This window comes from Enhydra lutris, unplaced genomic scaffold (genome assembly GCF_002288905.1).
Source record: "Enhydra lutris kenyoni isolate GAN:26980312 unplaced genomic scaffold, ASM228890v2 scaffoldscaffold5, whole genome shotgun sequence".
In the NCBI taxonomy this organism is placed as follows: domain Eukaryota; kingdom Metazoa; phylum Chordata; class Mammalia; order Carnivora; family Mustelidae; genus Enhydra; species Enhydra lutris.
In genome coordinates, this window is record NW_019154089.1 from 40216334 (window position 1) to 40236775 (window position 20442).

The 20442-nt window shown below is 38.2% G+C and overlaps 1 protein-coding gene across 1 annotated transcript in view; it reads right to left on the reverse strand.

Annotated features, from left to right (window-relative positions):
* The window catches only part of LOC111141135 (integrin subunit alpha 2), a 106630-nt gene that overhangs the window by 41711 nt on the left and 44477 nt on the right, over window positions 1-20442 (reverse strand). The window contains exons 4-13 of the mRNA XM_022493481.1: window positions 20015-20106; window positions 16757-16871; window positions 16466-16593; window positions 13439-13587; window positions 8948-9098; window positions 8496-8661; window positions 6450-6526; window positions 4408-4546; window positions 2796-2941; window positions 422-565 (exon numbers count right to left, since the gene is read on the reverse strand). Of these exons, the coding sequence (XP_022349189.1) occupies window positions 422-565; window positions 2796-2941; window positions 4408-4546; window positions 6450-6526; window positions 8496-8661; window positions 8948-9098; window positions 13439-13587; window positions 16466-16593; window positions 16757-16871; window positions 20015-20106 (1307 nt within the window). The remainder of the gene's footprint in view (window positions 1-421; window positions 566-2795; window positions 2942-4407; window positions 4547-6449; window positions 6527-8495; window positions 8662-8947; window positions 9099-13438; window positions 13588-16465; window positions 16594-16756; window positions 16872-20014; window positions 20107-20442) is intronic.

The following is a 20442-nucleotide window of genomic DNA, read 5'->3' on the forward strand; positions in this document are numbered from 1 at the left end:
ACATTAAGCTCTTTCTCTAAGGGTTATGCTTTTTTTTTTTTTTTTAAAGATTTTATTTATTTATTTGACAGACCGAGATCACAAGTAGGCAGAGAGGCAGGCAGGCAGAGAGAGAGGAGGAAGCTGGCTCCCTGCTTAGCAGAGAGCCCGATGTGGGGCTCGATCCCAGGACCCTGGGATCATGACCGGAGCCGAAGGCAGAGGCTTTAACCCACTGAGCCACCCAGGCGCCGCAGGGTTACACTTTTTAATGTGATTTTTAAAGTTATAAATTAATGGTTACATCCTCAAAATGATGCAATATAAACCAAACTACATATGAAAATCATTCAATAATTCTTCATTCTGCAAAAATGCAGATTAACTTTGTTTACCAATACTGAAGCAAATTAAACTAGGTCGGTTTAATGCTTTTTCTTACCCTTGTGATGGTAAACAGGTAAACTCTTCCTTCCTCTTTCTTTAGGTTATTCATGTACATTGGTGCACCCACCAAGAGCACATCTGTAATGGTGTCTTTATTCACGTCAACCGAACATAGCACGCTACCAAAATAGGAGCCGATCTGGAATGAGAAAGCATATTAACCTTAGGATTTGTAGGATGCATATACTTTAGTTTTTTTTTTTAAGATTTTATTTATTTGACAGAAATAGAGATCCCAAGTAGGCACAGAGGCAGGCAGAGAGAGAGGAGGAAGCAGGCTCCCTGCTGAGCAGAGAGCCCAATGCGGGGCTCCATCCCAGGACCCTGAGATCATGACCTGAGCCAAAGGCAGAGGCTCAACCCAAGGACGCATATACTCCTAATGGTACACTGAACTTTCATTTACTCATTCAATAAACAAAAATCGAGTGCTTACTACCTATAAAGTGCTAGAAACATTAAGATGGACAACCTAGTCCCCTTTCTCAGGTTGTATCATGATAGAGCACTTGGTGGCTAAAGCTTAGTGTGCACACAAATCACCAAGAACAGGTATTTATTTATTTATTTAAATTTTTAAAAGATTTTATTTATTTATTTGACACAAAGAGTAAGAGCACCAGCAGGTATAGCAGGCAGAGGGAGAGGGGGAAGCAGGCTCCCCAAGAGTAGGAAGCCCGACGTGGGACCCCATCCCAGGACTCTGGGATCATGACCTGAGCCGAAGGCAGTTGCTTAACCAACTGAGCCACCCAGGTGCCCCAAGAATGGGTCTTTAAAATACAGATTCTGGAGACTATTTCCAGAAACTCTGACTGCATGCCATCCGGAAAACAGTATTTTAAATAAGCACTCCAGGTGTCCTGAGGCTGGGGGGGAGTCAAAGACCACATTTAAAAGAGAAACACTTGGAAGGTCGGTGAGGTGTGCTGTACAGAAAGGAAGGAAGAGGGAAGTGGGACAAGTGCCCATGCTGTGTGGTGAGGTACGTTCTCCAGAGGCACGGGCCAGCTGCTGTGTGAGCAGAGTGCACAGTAGCCAGGAGGGCTCAGAAGAGTTAAACGTCCTTTAAATGGCATCTTAAAAATCAAGGAGTTTTCTAGGTAGAGAAGAGCAGGCAAGCACATGTAATGGAACTGTCCATGTTATGATCTTGGACAGGAGGGAAGTTCTCAGATGAGTGGAACACGGGACCGGGAGGAGAGCCACTGAAAGAAGACAGGCCAGCCACCTGAACGCTTAGCGCATGCCTACGTGAATACCTCTGCGGGATTCAGAAACAGGTAAGAGAGGATTCGTTCTAGAATACGATCATCTTTTTTTCTCAAAATAAAAGCACCCTTCCTTAAAAGAGTAAAGAGGAGAGAAAAATAGGTGACCGTAGCTGGCTTGTGGTCAGGGAAGTCAAAGACTTCCTTACAAAGTCTTCTTACTCCTGGAAAATCCATAGAGACAGGAGCCTCGCACTTAATCCCAGAGAAGGGAAATCTAAATGGTTGGTTTCTCGGACTCAAGGAAGGAAAATTTCTGTTGGTTGTCAGAGATCGGGGCTGCCCATTTCAAATATGCGCTAAGCCCATGGGTCAAAACTGCTTAGTAAGGAAATAGGAATCTGTCGCTGGCCTCTGCTCTAGCGGGCCGCGACTGGGAGTCATCCGTGGTTCTGACTACTGAATGGTCATGCTGAGAAGGAAGTGGCAGAAAAGTGAGTTGCTTTAATTTTAGAAACCTCAAAGCCACAGGACCCCTGTGCAGGCCCAGATGTAGCAGCTCAGTCTTAACAATGCTGTACTTCTGCCTTTGCATCTGTCTTCCAGATCACTGGCTCCTAGGAGGAGCTCGCCAATAAAGCCATGGTCAGGTGCCTGTCACTAGAATTAAATAACACCCATGTTCTATTAATCTGGGGAGTCAAAAACTTGCAGTTGGATATGACCAAACAGCACAGGCTTTGAGGTTACACAGGACTGGGTTTTTAATGACAACTCAACCCCATGAAATCTATTTGACCTTAGGAAGGTAGACTCTCAGTAACCCGTTAGAAGAAGACAGCAGATCTCAGTATTGTGAGGATTTAAGGAATATTTTTCAAGTTTTATAGAGGATCAATTAATAAATAGTGTATTATTATTTTCAGAGGTAGAGTTCAGTGGTTCATCAGTTGTATATAACACCCGGTGCTCATCACATGTCCTCCTTAGTGCCGGTCACCCAGATGATTTAAGGAATATTCAAGTAAATACAGATCACAGAACCAGCTACAGGGTCGGCACTCAAAAAATGCTGGTTTCCATTTCTACCAACTCCCACTCCTCATCTGCCCCAGTTGTCACTATGATTAATTCCACCTGCTACACAGTGGCATTTACCTGGTCACCTCGGTGAGCCTGAATAACTGTGACATTGCCATTCTCATCAACACTGTAGAGCACTATCTGGCCAGTATAATTTGCCCGAGGAGCACCGGCAACAAAGTGGATGTCTTTTCCAGTAGAAATCGCAGCCACAGAGTAACCTAGGAGAGAAGTTACAGAGCAGGTACTATTGAAGAGCTCAGCCAGATAAGCTTGCAAAGTTATCAGAGATGACCAGGGGTCCCTGTGTGTGTGTGTGTGTGTGTGTGTGTGTGTGTGTGTGTGTGTATGTGTAGGGGTATTAGAAGGTGTCAGAAGGACGGTCAGTAATGTTTCCTCCAGACTGAGCAGGTATTTTAATGCTAAAACACAAAGCAATCCACTCCCTATTGTTTGCAGAGTTTTTTTCGGGGTAACTTACTGACAAGGGCAATCCGGCAGGCAGGCAGGCAGGCACAGACAAGCGAACAGACGATCCAAAACGCTATGCAACTACTCTCCACCCCTACTCAGCCCTTCATCTCCAGCCTCCAGCTTTTGTGGAGCAATGGGCACAGTGGTGAGGTCACAGGGTAGTCATCTAAAGTGGTGCCCCCTGTGCCAGAGGGCTCTCTGTTGTTTATCTAAAAGTGGTGTCATATGTGCGCCAGAGAGGAGATCGACATAGAAGTCCAACAACAGGGTCAGTGTTGTCAGCTCTCTTTCACGGGGATGCACAGTTCCTCGTGGGCCTGGGCATATCACTGCGGGCACATCTTCCTTTTTTCTAAGATGAACTGCTCCTCCCCTCTGATGGACAGCACTGCCCTGCAGAGGGGGAACCTACCTATAAAACATCCCTAGTTTTGGGATTGTCCCATCCGCCACTCATGAACCTGGCACTGAACAAGTATTTCTTGAAATGAGTAATTACATGAATTTAAAAGGTAATTGTCATGCAGTGACAATTTGAAGTCAGATGGTCCCAAGTTCAAATTGTGGATTTGCCACTAAGTTGTTCATCTTTGGGAAAGTTATTAACCTTGCCGGCTCTCAAAGGTAAAATGGGGATATTACTTTCTTCAAAGGGTTTTAGGAAGATTTTTTTTTTTTTTTTTTTTTTTAAGTAGGCTCCATGCCCAGTGTCGGGCCCAACACGGGGCTTGAACTCATGATCCTAAGATCAAGACCTGAACTGAGATCGAGTCAGACACTCAGCCAACGGATGAGGCATCCAGGCATCCCTGGAAGGATTAAAATGTTTATGTAGATAGAATTGCCAGCTCAGGAACTGTCCCATAGTCAGTACTCAAAATCAGCAGCTGCTTATTATAGGAACAAAAAGACTAGGAACTCTAAAGTAATATAAAACTACCACTTACTATATTGGCTTTTAGGAACTATTTCCATTTTAGGGAAGCACAATCACAGCTGCTTGAACAGCCAGAAGAGATCGACAAGTGAAACAGTGTGTCATTGAAACTTTTAGGATAAGGCCCCATTGCAAAGAGGCAACGTAAACATGTGCAATAATTATAATAATTAGATGACACTTCAGGGCTTTGCTGAACAGATCCTGAAATTCAGCAAGGGGCTTGTTTAAAACAGGGAACTTAAATTTGCTGAGTCAAATGCTGCTATGTCTTACCTAGATACGAACTGTGATTTTTATCTTGCAGAATTTGATCAAAGGCTTGGTTAGGAAAGATCAAATGTCCATGAGATGTCTGCTGGACAACAGTCCCACTCCAGGCATAAGCTCCTACTGCACCCAGCATCAGAACATCCTAAAATAATTGAAAAATGAAGATCATGAGAACAATCTTTAAAGCACAAGAATGTAGCATGGGAAAAGCACTGAAATAAATGACCTAGATTTAAAAAGAAAATGATGAAGTAAAATGTATATCAATGTATGTTGATATAAGTCCATATTGTTTTAATGTATTTTGTGCTGGAAAACAAGCCTTCCCCCAGACCATGTTACTTTGATACATTCTATAGATAAATCTCTACTACACTATAGGAAGAGCAAATAGCCATCTTTCAATTTCCATTCAAAGTTACACATGTGTAAATGACAAACATTTGTGAGCCTCCTGTCCCACATATCCATGAGAAAAGCTCAGGGTGGGATGTGAGGTACGCTTGAGGAGGAGAGGTGGGGCCCCAGGGGGAGGCCCTTTTCTGACCTCTTCTCAGGCCCTCTTCTATTCTATTTTCAAAGCTCTTCTTCCTTCCTTTTGACTCCTTCTCAGAGGTTACTCCATCATCTATAACCTAGTCCATCTATTGGAAGATGGCACACCTACAAAAGGTAACTACAGAGTGACATTCCATCTACTTGGAGGAAGATAGCCATTGGTCCGCACCAGGACAGAGTTCTCTGGACTGACTCAAAATCCAACCTGGATCGTCAAAGTTGTAAGTCATGGTAGGAGGCTGGGTTTGTCAGGATGGGATTTATTACTTTTAAGTTTTTGATTTTAGATCTCAGAAAACATCAAAGATATGGATTTTGGATTGAAAAATATAAGCCACTAAAAATAAAGCAAATAGGAAAATGTGTCCCATTTTGAGGACAAGAGACCATGAAATTGTGTGAATGACTGTCATAAATTTGGGATTCCACATCAAGGGTACAAGGAGGGACTTCAGGAAGTGTACAAAAACCTCAGGAAGTTGTGTGCAAAATCCTCTGAGTGCAGTTTCATTTACACTCTTTCTGAGGGAAAAATCCATAATTTTTATAAGCACTCCAAATGATTGGTGATTCAAAGTTAGCTCCTTTCCTTCTAGAGAAAAAAACAAGCCATTCCTGGTCCTTCAATCAAGTCCCTTGAGTTCATACTCTTCCCTAAGCTTTTCCAGTGCCATCTCTATGCCCTTCTGCTACTCCACTGGGACCCTGAGCAGAGTTGGAACTAGAGCCCGGGGAGGTTGATGTTTATGAGAAGGAAGAATGGATTTTCTGAGCTAAGAAAGCTTCCCATCTCACATGTTTCCTAACTCCTCACTTTTTTCACCTATCTTCTGTCTCTGCTCTTAGAAAAGTGATACTCTGGCACCTCCGAATTCAACAGTGGCAGTGATGACAAGAGTTTGTGTTTTGGTTTTTTTAGACATTTATTTATTTATTTATTTGAGAGAGAGAGAGAGAGAGAGAGCGCACGCACGTATGTGCACAAGCTGGGGAAGGGGGAGAGGGAGAGAGAGAATCTCAAGCGGACGCCCTGCTTAGCAAGAGGTGGGCTCAACCCCAAGCCCCTGAGATCATGACCTGAGCCAAAATCAAGAGTCAGACCCTTAAACGACTGAGCCACCCAGGTACCCCAAGAGTTTGTGTTTTTAATAAACTTTTCCAGTAGTTAATTGATTTAAAGGAAATTCCTGCAAGGATAATCCCTTGAATTAATATAGTGCCTGGCCCTTGAAGCACTCATACACTTTCTTGCATGTTAACAGTTTTTTCCATAAAAAATCCCTGTGAAACAGGGAAGGGAAGGCATTATTATCCTTCATCTTTTGGATGACAAATCAGCAACACAAAGAAACTGAATGACTAAGACTAGGAATCAGAACTGTTGATCACTAGATGGCTGTTTTTTCTATTCTATATATAAAGCTACTATGCCCTGAAGTGTTCAGCCAAATTGACAGCATGGCCAGAATTTATCTGGATATACACACATTTTGAGGAGAGTAATCAGCACTGAATCCCACTTGTGACATTTCCATCTGGAAGTTGTCTCCTCCTTGAACAGTACCTGGGAGATGGTAATTTCAAGAATTACATCACTGCCAATTTTTAAATCAAGTTTTCAAGCACATGTGCATTCACTTACACACATGAAAACATGTGCACATGTACATATACGGACATACACACACTCACACACCCACAATGTTCTGATGTTCACTCAAAAATACAGAGCTGGCAAATTCTGGGAGGGAGAAATCACTAAGGAAGTGTTCTAACAACTCCTACAATCTTGATTATGCATTAATGTATTTATTGGTATGCGTATGATGTTCCTGATATAAAAACACTCAACATGTGGGATGAGGTAAAATAAAAACTGAAGGGATGGCCTTTTAATAAAATTATTACTAGCTAAGAAACTAAGAAACTAACTGAATTTTTGCTTTTAAATATTGGTACTAATAAGTACACACACATCTCAGTGTAGTTGGAAGATGTGCAGTGAAAACCAAACAGAGATATTTGTGTTAGTCTTCAGGATCCAGGATTCAAGACTGAGTAGGAATTTTATCAATTGGGAAGTTTTTCCTATTTCTACATATGTGCTTGCCTCTGACGCTGAAATCGTAGGATTAGATTAGTATTCACTTTCCATACTGTGTTGTGTGGTCAAAATGGTTACATTTCATTATTTTTCACAAAAAGGAATAAATTCCTGGACTACCACTTGGATATAGAGAGTGATACAGATAATGTATACCATAGAACATAGTCACTTTTTAGAAGATATAATAATTTACACAGGATGAGTAGAGATAATTTTTTAAAAGATTTTATTTTTAAGTAACTACTACATCCAACATGGGGCTCGAACTCAACCCCAAGATCAAGAGTTGCATGCTCCACTGACCAAGCCGGCCAGGTGCCCCAAAATAATTTTCAATAAAGTAGACCAAAGATTTTGGATCCCCAAAATCCAAAATAGCAAATAAGGCACAAAATAATTTCTAATTAGCATTCAGGTTGCATTGTGATTACTCATGTTCATGCCACTATAAGCAAGCATAAGTCATACCATAGGTAGCCAACTAATTTTATATTATCTCAGGGCACATTAGATTTTGATAATGATTTCAACAACTTAGAGGTACCATCAGATGTTTAAAGAAGAAGTAATATTTTTTTGGGTAGAAGTTGCCAGTAGATAATCAGGAGGTGAAGATAAGGCTAAGGTATGAATGCTTAATTTATGCAATGTCCTTGGACCCAGCTTCTGAAAGAGCACTGGACCTATAGTGGGTACTCAATAAATCAGGCTCTTTATTACTGAGAGTTATTTCAGTTAACCACCAGGAACCAGAATTTGGGTCATGTGGGACTTTTTACCAACTGGAAAGTGTGTTCCATATAGTGAGTTCTTGAACATGTGGTATTTCTACACTTCCAAGACCATTAAAGTAAATTATTGTAGATCTGGTAAATAACATGTTTCCTTGAAATCCAAACTATTAAAAATCCTCACTATGTTTTTCTAATTTTAAAAGTATACATGTTTGTTGTAAATGAATGAAGAATTTCAGAAATTCTATAACAGTATAAAAAGGTAAAACTTTTATGATTATAAAAACTATGTGGGGTAAAAATGTAAAACTGTACATTTATAATAGATATTACTAACTTGCCTTCCCCCCCAAAGCTATATAATTTATAATCTTATCAATAGTGTATGAACTTCTTTGCTTCCCCATAATATCTCCAAGATTATATATTACTAATCTTCACTATCTATTAGGCACAAATTAACATTAACTTATAATTTAAAATAATTACTGAAATAGGGAATATTTTCTTATGTTTATTAGCCATTTGTATCTTATCTTTTATGAACAACTCATTCATGTTTTCTATTTTTCTTACTGATTCATAGGAGTTCTTTTCATATAAGGTATACAAGTTAACATTAAAAGAGCAAGAATACAGCAATAAAATCAAGAATTCTTGAAAAAAGTTTTTGAAAGATGGAGTTCTTTTACCTTCAATGCTAAAAATTTGTTCTCCTAGTGTCCCAGCCTTTTCTAGTAGAGCAGCTTCATCAGACACGTTGAAAAAATATCTTTCTGTTGGAATACTGGCAATTGCTTTAATTTCTTTTATTAAATTTTTAGTATCAAGTGCATTTCTGTTTAAGTACCCAAGAACCTTAAAAATAGAGGAGGAGAGGAAAAAAGTCATTATAGCTGTACTCCAATATTCCTACTAGCACTTTCTAATATTTATTTCTGAACACAACGGTACCTCTGGAGAAGTAAATCCAAACCCCTTTAGTCAACAGGACTGAAAATCAGCAAGAAGTGAGACATGGTGAAAATCTTTTCTATAAAGCTGTGAGCACCGAATGAGAAAGAAAGTGCAGTCTTGGGAAGTGATGTTATAAAGGAGCACGTACCCATGAACTGAAAGACAACTAAAAGGAAAAGCTACTTACTGCTATGCCAAACCTCAGTATATTGTCTTTGTTGCATTGATCGATCACAGCCTTCAACATTGAACCATCATGTGATTCGCCATCAGTTACAACCACCATGACTTTGGTAGCACCCGGTCGTCCTCCCGCAGCGGCCGCATAAGCAGAATCTCTGTGGCAGATGAGATTAAAGACTCACTATCAAAAGATGAAGCTACTATGTGGGTCTCTGGTTAGAAATATAAATGTGAGGCTAACTTCTTTGAGCATGACCTACTGGGACTTAGAATTTCTCTCTATGTCAGGTCTGGTGACATATTTACCTACATTCTTTTTGCAGCTTATAGGGAAATATATATAAATTTTGCTTAGCATTAACAATAATTTCCGTAGTTTCTATGGCGTGTGTGCGTGTGCGTGTATGTGTGTGTGTGTGTACTGACATCAAGAATCCTTAGAATTCTCTTCTGATAACAAAATTCAATTCATTAATACTAATCAACAGAGCAAAGATAGTCCTGTCATCAGTTTTACTCACTGGGTCTGCATTTACTTTCTCAATATGAAACTGTTTTTTTTTTTTTTAAGTGATAAATATATTTGGTCAAAGAATTTCAAAGCATTTGGAAAGGCCAAGTCACTGTTCCAAAGGTAACTACCTTTATCTGTTTATGTTTCCTTATAGAAAACATTTTATTGAGATGTATATGCATAATCTACTCCTCAAATATTCATGCAAATGGGGCCATAGTCTGTACAGTTATTTTTCATTTTTTTAAAGACTTTATTCATCTGAGAGAGAGAGAGAGAGAGAGCACAAGCAGGGGGAGCAGCAGAGGGAGAGGGAGAAGTGGGGCTCTTGCTGAGCAAGGAGCCTGATGCAGGACTGGATTCCAGGACCCTGGGATCATGACCTGAGCCGAAGGCAGACGTTTAAAGGACAGAGCCACCCAGGTGCCCTTATAGAGTTATTTCTCATTTGATGGAGATCTTTCCACAGAGGCATATACAAAGTGCTCTTTCTCTCTCTCTTTAAAGGTTTTTATTTATTTATTTGAGAGAAAGAACAAGAGAGAGTGTACAAACAGGGAGGTGGAAAGGGGCAGAGGGAAAAGGAGAAGCAGACACCCCAGTAAGCAGGGAGCCTGATGTAGGGCTCGATCCCAGGGCCTTGAGATCCTGACCTGACTGAGCCACCCAGGTGCCCCCAAAGCTCTCCTTTTTAATGGCTGCATAATATTTCATCATATGGGGATAGCCATAGTTTAACCAATTCTCCATTATTGCGCATTTAGGCCATTTTGAGTTTTACAAGTAATGCTGTAATAAATGTCCTTGTGTATATATCTTGGCATACTTTTCCAAATGTATCAGTAGGATAAAATCTTAGTAGTGAAATTACTGGGACAAAAAATTTACAAATTTCAAACTTTGAAAGATATTATAAAATTGGACTCTGAATATTTGTATTTCCATAATGTAAAAGAATGCAAGTTTCTCCATCTCCTTTCCTTAACAATGAGGATTACTAAACTTTTAAATTGGAGACATTCTGATAAGTGAGAATATATAACTATCTTAATACGCATTTTTTTCATTATTAAGAAATAACAAACATTTTAAGTTTATTAGCCATTTGTATTTTTCTCTAAAAACTCTTGATTTTCTTTATCTTTGCTCATTTTTATTTGTATTGTTCATCATTTTCTAATTAATAAGAGCTCTTTGTTAATTAAGAAAATGATCTTTTGTCAAATATGTCACAAATATTTTCCTCAGTTCATTAATCTTTTAAATTTTAGTGGTATTACCTCTGTATATAAATTGTATATTTTAATATCAATTTCATTAGTTTTTTACGTGTGTCTTTTATCTTTGACATGGTATTTTAAAAGGACTTCTTATCTCTAGACTTGTTTCTTTAATCACCCAAGTTTCTCATAGTCCCTTAATAATTCTAGTTTCTTAGATTTACATTTTTGGTACAGTTGAAATTTGTTTTGATTCAAGGAATGAGTCAGGAGTTCAGCTTTATTTTGTTTCTCGATGGGTACCCAGTTGTCCAACAACTTTTTTCCTGTCCATGGGATTCTCCTGTTGCACATTCTTTCTGGGGAATGCCCTCCACTCCTTTGGACTACCTACCACTAATATGATGACACCTTAAAGTCTACATCTATTTCCATTCATCTCTTCCATTTCAAATTTATACATTCAATGCCTGCTGAATATTTTCACCAGAATGTGTAAGGGACACTTTAATTTCAACATGTTTAAAACTGAGAATATAATTTTATTCCCTAAAACTTTCCTATCAGAATGCAGAAGTGTAGAAAAATATTTCATATTTGTCACCCAGACAAATTAGAATACAGTACTCATGTGAAGTACTTGTTGAGTGAATTATACTCTTTATGACACATGGTAGAATTCATGTATGATTATAAGATTTCTGAGGATAGAAACTGTGCCTCATTTGTTCTGATTACCTTCAGGTCTTAGAATAATGAATCACAACCATAGGCAATCAATGAAATAAGGTAAATGGAAAATGGCAATATTTACTAAAAGAGTAAATTCTATTTGATATTGTAAGGAAACAGACCCAAAAAAAAAAAAAAGGTAATTAACTTCTGGAAGGTGTGAGTAAGAAGTTAGGTGATTCTCTTAACAACAGAAAGGCTTCTATTAGCTTGGGAAATAGTGGTAAGAGTGAGATGATGGCACAGGAGAGAAAACCAAAGTTCTGAAAAAATGATAAAAGCCAAAAAAGTCCCATCATAACAGACAGTGGCTCTTCTTCTTGAGAGGAGATCTTACCAGGCCCCTGAGCTCCCTCCAGGGAAAAACATCATATCCATACTTCCTGCTGAAAACACAGGTCCTCTACCATTTGTAACTCCTTCTAGGCCATTTTCTATGTCACCCTACTCTTCCTCTGAGTTTAATTTACTAGGCCATAAAGGGCAGTTTGCCAGATGGCAACTGACCTATTGACTGGCCACAGCCTGTGAGAGGGTGTGGCCCAAAAAAACATCTCAGTAGGGACAATAAAGATTAACCAAACCAATCCACTTGTGGGAAATCCACTTTTGAAACATATAGGGAAAGTCACCAATTGATAGAAACAGCAACTAGAATATACACCCAGATAAAAGGAGGACCAGATACAATAGGAAATGCAGAAATAGAAAAGACAGGATGTGGTGACTGACCAGATGTGTGCTACTAAGGAAGAACAAAAAGAATAAAGAAAACCATCAAGTACTTACTTTGAATGACTGGGGGAAAAAGGCAGTAGCATGAATCAAAATGGAAAAGTTGTGAGCTTGGGTAGGGAAAAGACTAAGGCTGTTTTAGAATGTATTGAATTTGATAAGTGAGCCAACACTCCAAATTAAAAATATCCAGCATCAGCTGGATGCCTGTGTGAATTTTGGTTCGAGTTCAGAGCTGGCCACATAGTAATGCGGTGACCCACACAGGGCTAATGGAGATGCCATGAGAGTGGAGAAAATGCCCAAGAGTAAAGGGAGATTTAAAAAAAAAAAAAGGGCTCTGTTTAGTGAAGAAAAAATAGGGAAAAGAGCCAATGAACAGGCAAAATTGTTGACAAAAAGTTGGCAGGGATTCCAAAAGTCTGTGATATCAGAGCAACCGGGGTTGAAATAGCAGTGTGTGCTCATCAGCAGCAAATGGTAGGGGAAGCTTAAGAGGATGAGGACTGAGGCAGGACCACTGGGTTGCTGGCTGATGAAGAGGCCCACATTTACTTGGTGGCAAGCCAAGGTCTCAAGGAAGTGGAGGGAGGGAGTAAAGACAATTTTTCAAGGAGTATGGTAGTGGAAGGAAGAAATGCACAACATGATGACAAAGGCAGAAAGTAGGTTTAAGGGAAAGTGAAGTTACTGTTCTCATTTATTTTTTAAGAATAGGAGAATCTTTAGCATTTTTTGTTAAAGTATGTGATTAAAACAAAGTAAAGATGAATGCAGGAGCACTGAGAAAATAGAGAAACTGAGCTAAAAATTAAGAGTGTTATATAGTTGTAACATTCACGTTGCCCCAGATGGTAATAAGCATAGTGAACCCATTCCATTCAATGCAGACTCCTAGGTCATTAACATTTAAGATTCTATGAGCCTTCTCAATATGCATGAAGTGGTCCATTAGTTCAAGTCATCTGTGGCCTTGGTAAATATTAACAAATAATTGCAGACTGCTTCATTTCCTACTTAACCTAAGGTCTTTTAATGTCATTTCATCTACTTCATATAAAATCTTTTAAAAAAAATCCTGGAATACCTTATCAAAGTCCTAGAGATCAAAGATTTTAAAATTTCATTTCCTATTGCCTTCTCAAAGTGTTCAAGTGAGAGAATGTTCGAACTTTTTTTATTACTTCTGACAACTGTAAGTACCAGGTACATTATTTTTGTCTTTTTTTCTTCTTTCTCACTTACAAGCTCTTCTATTTTATCAAAATATTGGGCTCTTAGGATCATAACTTACTTCGCATATTGAATTGCTTTGAATGTATTTGTGAGGTCTCCGCCATATTGGTATGTCTGGGATGTTGCTTCAATCATTTCAGCTTTGGTTTTGAAAGTGTTCAGGTTAAATACAACTCTTGGTTCATTGGCATACTGAATTAACCCCACCTTCAAGAAAGCAGAAGTTCATTAAAGGTTTGTCATCAGGTTCTAGGTAATTTCTAATTAACCACTATAATCAAAATCAAAAGTGCATCTGGATATGGATAGTATAAGGGAATCATTTCCCATTTTGTTCTTAAGAAGAGTTACTTTTCTTCCAATGGAATGACTTCTTTGTTAGAGACTATCAGTATAGAGCAGTAGTACTTGTTGATAAGCAAGATGATGTCCTACCTGGCATAATTTGGTTCTCAAGAGTAATAATAACAGATTTTCAACTATACATCTATCTATATCTTATAGATTATCTAGTAACAGATTTTAAAGCACTGTCTTATATTTTAATATGGATAATATTCAAGTTCATAAGATTAAAATGATATAACCTTTCTACTTAACAATGGATATAAGCATGTAAACAATTATAAGCAGTCACAGATAGAAGATAATGATCATCAACTGAGAATACTTGCATATCAAACACAGAATTAGACTTGAATACAAAAAAAAAGAAAAATGAGTGAGCTAATCAACACAGTCAATTTGGATGTATTTATTGTTCTGGGTTTCCTCTAATCACAGACCTCAGCAACTTCGGAAGCAAACATGGAAGTTTCTGGCCTTCAGAGAAAATGCCATTAGAGAGAATCTTATTTGAGACATCTGACAGACAGAACACTTCTGAACAAGATGCTGAGGCACATTTCCTAATCCTTTAAATCAAGAAGGCCAAACACTTCTATTAGCATCCTTGTTCTCAGCGCTGAAATCATTCTCTATGCCTAGGAGTTGGGGGCTTTCAGAACAGGAAGTGGCTATAGGAGATCAGTGGTAAAAAGGTCTCTAAAATAGAGGTCAGTACGTAAGGAAGGGGCAAGGCCCGGATTTCTGAGTTCAATCAGCTACTTTTGTTAGGAAGCATATCAAATAGGCACTGGGAAGATGTGAAAAATATGACATTGCTGAAGTCCTCTCTTTAGGATAGGATGTAAGACTTGGGAGAGAGGATGGATCAAAAATAATTTTAAGGATTTAAAAGCCTAAGATGAGAAGAAGATGTTAGTAACTGCCATAACAGCCCCAGAACTTCTGTGTGAGAAAGGGGAATGATGACTAGAAGACTTAAAGGAATGTAGTATTTTAGGACTTACAGAAAGGCCAAATTTAGAATAGAAGAAAAAGAGACTTTGTAAAGTGCCTCTAGAGATTAAGACGATGCATTGGGGGAGAAAGATGAGAAGAGGAAGACCATAAATTCTGTTCAAGAGACCATTAAATACAGTAAATTTAGTTATGGGGGTAATCCATTTAGAGACAGATATTTATGAAAACTTCTCTTCTTATGGGCCTTAACATAATGCTATACAGAAATCAGTGCTATACGTAGTCTTTTTTTTTTTTTTAAGATTTTATTTATTTCCGCACACTCACGCGTGAGAGAGAGAGACCATGAGCTGGGGGAGGGGCAAAGGGAGAGGGATAAAGAGACTCCCCGCTGAGCATGGAGCTTGCTATGGGGCTTGATGGGGTGGGGCTCGATCCCAGGACCATAAGATCATGACCTGAGCTGAAGTCAGACACTTAACTGAGTCATCCAGATGCCCCCATACCTAGTCTTATTTACAGAATTTTCTGGTAAAAGCCCACGGTGAAACCTCCAAAGTTTCAGTGGACATTAGTGTCCTTTTGGTACTGAGAAGCAATGTCAATGGAAAAAACATATAAAAATATTTTGTAATACTGTACAGGAAGGCAGAAAATCAAATTTCAATATAGTTAACTGCAAAGAATTGAAGGGAAAATATTCCAACAATTGTTACTAGATGTTGGACACTAAGGCATCAGATGACAGGAACAACCCAAGAACTTCCACAGGTTACTGTGAACTGGTCCTTGTTGATATTGGTTCAATGTGCTTCTACAACCAGAATGAGCCATGAAATGGCAAATCCAATAAAAAAGAAAGAGAAAAGACCCAGAACCTTAACAATAAATGCTATTCAGTTTTATTAAAGCAGGAAGCTTCTGTTCCTGTGGATACCTATTTCAAGAAGATAGAAAAGCAAATTAAAGACTTGTTAAAACACAGATAGCTACACAAAACTATTGAAAGACTTGTCCTGCATAAAAAAGGAAGGACAGACTAAAATATGATAAAAGACTAAAAAATAATAAAAGATAGGATTATACTACCTATGGACTTCTTTATAAAAATCCCAGAATTCAAGGACAATTGTCAATCGCCAGCAAACAATACACAGAAGAAATTAATAATTAGTCTAAGTGGCTGTCAAGAAAAAAATACATAACTAGATTTCAAAATCTATTAATAAATGCATGAGTTATAGGAGGGGAAAAATAAGCAACTAAAGAGAATTAAAATGCTATATCCCAGGGGCACCTGAGTGTCTCAGTCAGTTAAGCATCTGACTCTTGATTTCAGCTCAGATCATGATCTCTCAGGGTTGGAAGATCTAGCTCCACGTCAGGCTTTGTGCTGGGTGTGGAGCCTGCTTGAGATTCTCTATCTCCCCCTCTGTTCCTCCCCTCACTACTCTCTCTCTCTCTCTCTCTCTCACACTCTCACACACACACACACACACACACACACACACACACACACACACACACTGCTATATCTTGCATCCAATGCTTGCGTTAGAAAAAGAAATCTAAAATCTCAAAGACCGGCATGGCGCAAAGTCATAGACACGACAACTCAATGTTTCAACTGAGAACAACAAGTTTTAATTAACAGTCAAGATGACCGTTAAATGCATTTAATATAGGGATCTGACAAATGCAAAAATGAAGACCTCAAATCTAATCATATTTTCTCAGAAAGAAAGCTGTGGGTTAGTGTATGTATTATTCAAATCCATACCTGTGTTTTTTTGGGGCCTATATCCAGGCCTTGGACAAATTTTTCCAAAAAATTCTTTACTGCTTCCCAGGGATAAATACTGTTTGATTCATCACATACAACCACAACATCTATGAGGGAAGGGCAGGCTACAGAGGAAAAGAGGAAAGAAACAGATTTCCATTGGTAATTCAGTCTTCACACTCACACACAATTGGAACAAAGTAAAATGGACTCGAGGGTACTTGATAAATCCCACATTCCCCCTTCACGTAAGGCATTTCTCAGACCCGCTGCACATTCATCACTTACTCTGAACTGCAGGTGCAAAGCTGGTCAAGAGCTGAAAATCGGGACTGACGTCAGAACAAACCCCTGTTGTGTAATATTGACTTCCACACTGCTGTGCCCACAGGGGACCACACGTCTTCAAAGAAATGAGAGCAAAGACAAAACATAGGGAAAACATGAGTCCTCTACGTCTCCATCTGTGAAACTCCGAGATCATTTCTATGGCTTTACAGGACACCAGGAATTGTCAACTCTTGTAACTAAGAGGTCACAAAAAGCCTCTCAGAGAAAGTGTCTCAGAAAGAAAGAACAACCAGAAGTAAGGGAGAAAGAAGGTAGAAGGTGGGCTGGGAGGCAGGTGTTGGCCGTGCAGGGAGAAGACCCTCAGGTCACCCCCAACCCCCAACCTAGGGAAGAGCTTTGGTCTCTCATCTTTGGTCTCTCAGTTATCTGGGCCTTGGGGGCTGAATCTGTAAATGAGGATAATCATACCTATTATCTTTTTAGGTTGCTGTAAAGATTAAGTGGGTCTGTAGATATAAAACATGTCGGACAGCATGGGGTAAATAGCAAATGGTCATAATTGTGAGCCAGCATCACTGCTATTATTATTCTTGAACAAATATTATACTATTCATCTATACTACTACACTCTCGATATACTACCACTTGTACTATTCAGCAGAAGCCATAAGCCCACAAGCTCCAGGGCCAGGCAGGAACCTAGGAGTGTTGCTGGTATAAACATCGTGATGCATGAAGAACCCAGGCCTCAAACACAGGGGCAGGCCACCATGGTGCCTGCCCATCGCCAGCCTTGCCAGATCTTTCCAATTTTCAAGGAGAGCCCAAGAGGACATATTTTTTGTGAAAATCCAGCTTAAAAAAAAAAAAACAAAAAAACTCTATGGGCTAAACAAACACAGTGAGGTTCCTGAACTGCCAGTTTTTAACTTTGTTCTGAAGTATTTCTTTGAGGACTTCTGATCCCTCTACTTCTACTACCTAAAACCTTCAGTCATCCAAACTGCCAATTGTCTCCCTGCCCACGCCAGACATACTACAATTCTTCATATTCCCATCAACCCAGCCCCAAATCTCTCTTTTTCAGCAGCCTTTGAATGCCAAGAACTCCTGCTTCAATTGTGATTAAACCACATGGGAAACATTATATTAAATAATATTAAAATTTCTAGATGTAAAAGGACAAAAATGGGAACGAGAAATCTAGTCAAGATCTTAAAGAGCCCCTACAAAGTTTAACTTTACTTAAAGCTGTGGATCGATTATTAAAACTTAATAAAAAAGTGTGAACTTGCATAAAGCAGTTGAAAGAATAAAAGGGAATTTATTTGACCCAGTTTAATTGTTGGTTGCTCAAAGAAAAAACAGCTGTGGCCATCTTTTATGTTCAAGGAATAAGCCATAGTTGTTCCTCCTATAAAACTGGTTCATTTTATCACGGAACACAACATCAAAAACTAATGATGTACTGTATGGTGACTAACATAACATAATAAAAAAATTAAAAACTCATTCATTTTGCCAATCAGTTAGGAGACAATCACAGCTGATGCCTGTGGTTAGTTTACCGAGTAACAGATACCAATTACTGATTCCTATACCTCATCCCCAGTTGTTTTTTTAAAATCACCTTGAAAAACAATAACTCATGAAGTATTCAAGATTTTTTTTTTGTTTTAAAAGCAATGGAAAACAGCATTTAGGAGCTGAAATTAGAATATGCCAACTGTTAATGCCAGAACTACATTCCTGCTTTAAGCCCACAACTTAGGAAGTTTCAAAAAAATGTGATAATTGTCAGTCTTTTCCACATAATTCTTAAGAATATCTTAAGATTTTGACCTTTTAGGTATGTAAAGGAAGCTTTGGCTTTTTTTTTTTCTTTTTTTCCTCTCTCTCCTTCCCTTGCTCCCTCTTCCATCCTTCTCTGATTGCTACATTGGTTGTTAATCTCTTAAATTCTCTAGCAATTTTAATTTACTTTATCTGAAGTTACACATTAAAAATTTTGAAGCACATCCTAAAATTTTTATATTTTAATATGTTTTAATATTTTTAATATTAAATTTTATTATATTTTAATATTTTCCTCTTCCTGACTTTATTCAACCCAAAAAAAAAAAAAACAAAAAAAAAAAAAAAAAAAAAGAGGAAGGCAACCTTATAAACACTTTGGAATATCATAAACCATGAAGATCATTGCAATATTCATTTATGCTTAGAATTACACAAATTATAAGCAATACTTGATGTCTGAATACCAATGTCAGAATACTAGTGTCTATTAATAAAAGTAGAATGACATTGTTAACAATTGATTATATTTTTAGAATAATTTGGTTATACACATAGGCTTTTAGGTAAGCATGTCAATGACATAGAAATAACTAATGTAAAGTTAAACTATTAAGCATTCTATGGCTATTTTAACAGGGTAATATAACTAGTATCATCTATGAGCTGATGAAAATGCCTAATAAGTTTGGGTTTTTATTTGCCTTCAGAATTTTTCTTGGTATGTGATGGTTTTCATTTTTTAATATAGTCAAATCTTTTCAACAATTTCCTATATTATTTCTTCTGTTAGTTTTAAGATCAGAAACTCCTCCCTTTTTCAGAAAATTTCCATTTTCTTCCAGTTTTTAGTATTAACTCTTTAATTCACTTGAAAGTTTATTTGGATATACAAGTTACTAACCAATTAATTGTCCCCAGACCACTTGTTAAAGAAGGTATTTTATCGCACTGATTTGTGATGTCTTTTCACAGCATTCTAGAAAATAAATGAGAGTACACACTAACATGAAATAGGAAGAGACCCAGCCATGACTTAGATGATATCAGATTCGCCAACAGTTATAGCAAAGGATTAAAGGCAGAAATACTATTCAGGTTTGAAATGCACTCTCTGACTTAGCAGTACCTATCTTGAATGTTCCTATGGGAAGGAGAAATGAAACCTGGAATTCTGCTATTATCAACAAATGCTAAGCATACTCTTCAAGGGCAAAGAATTGGTGTTCCTTGTGCTGCTTTTTTCTAAGATGTTTTGTGGCATTGGTTTTGCTGAATATCTGAAGAAGTCTACACATCACCAGAAAGGCATTTCATGTTGGATATCCACATTGCATGATTTATCCAAAAGCAAACTCAAACATTTAAGTATCAAGATTTGATGTGATAGGTGGGATGGTGAGAAGACCCTAACTTCATACTTTCTTGAAATGGATGAGAATTTGAAAGGTAAACACTCACGAGAAATCCTCCGGTTCCCATGTTCCTTGTGAGTGTCAAGCCGAGGCTCATGTTGGTTTTCATTTCGGTAACATTGGGAATGCTTGTGGAAGCTTTCAAAGGGAAAAAGATTTTAAAAAGTGAATAAATCTTCGTTTATTTAAACTTGTTAAAAAACAAACAAACCACACGCTGATGTTTATGTGTAGCATGTACAAATTTAGTGTCCCATATCCAGGTACTCACATTATATAATCATAGGCAAAGAAATGAGGGGCCCTCACTCATCTGGCAGTTTGTACACTTAAATGTGTGAGGTTACAGAATGTCAGATATTAGGGGGTGGTGTGTGGAAAGGGTATGACTTCTAGGCATTTAAATTTAAATTTTTTAAAAACAAAGTGCTGGCCAAACAAAACATATCTGAGGACACTATTTGGTCTCCGGTT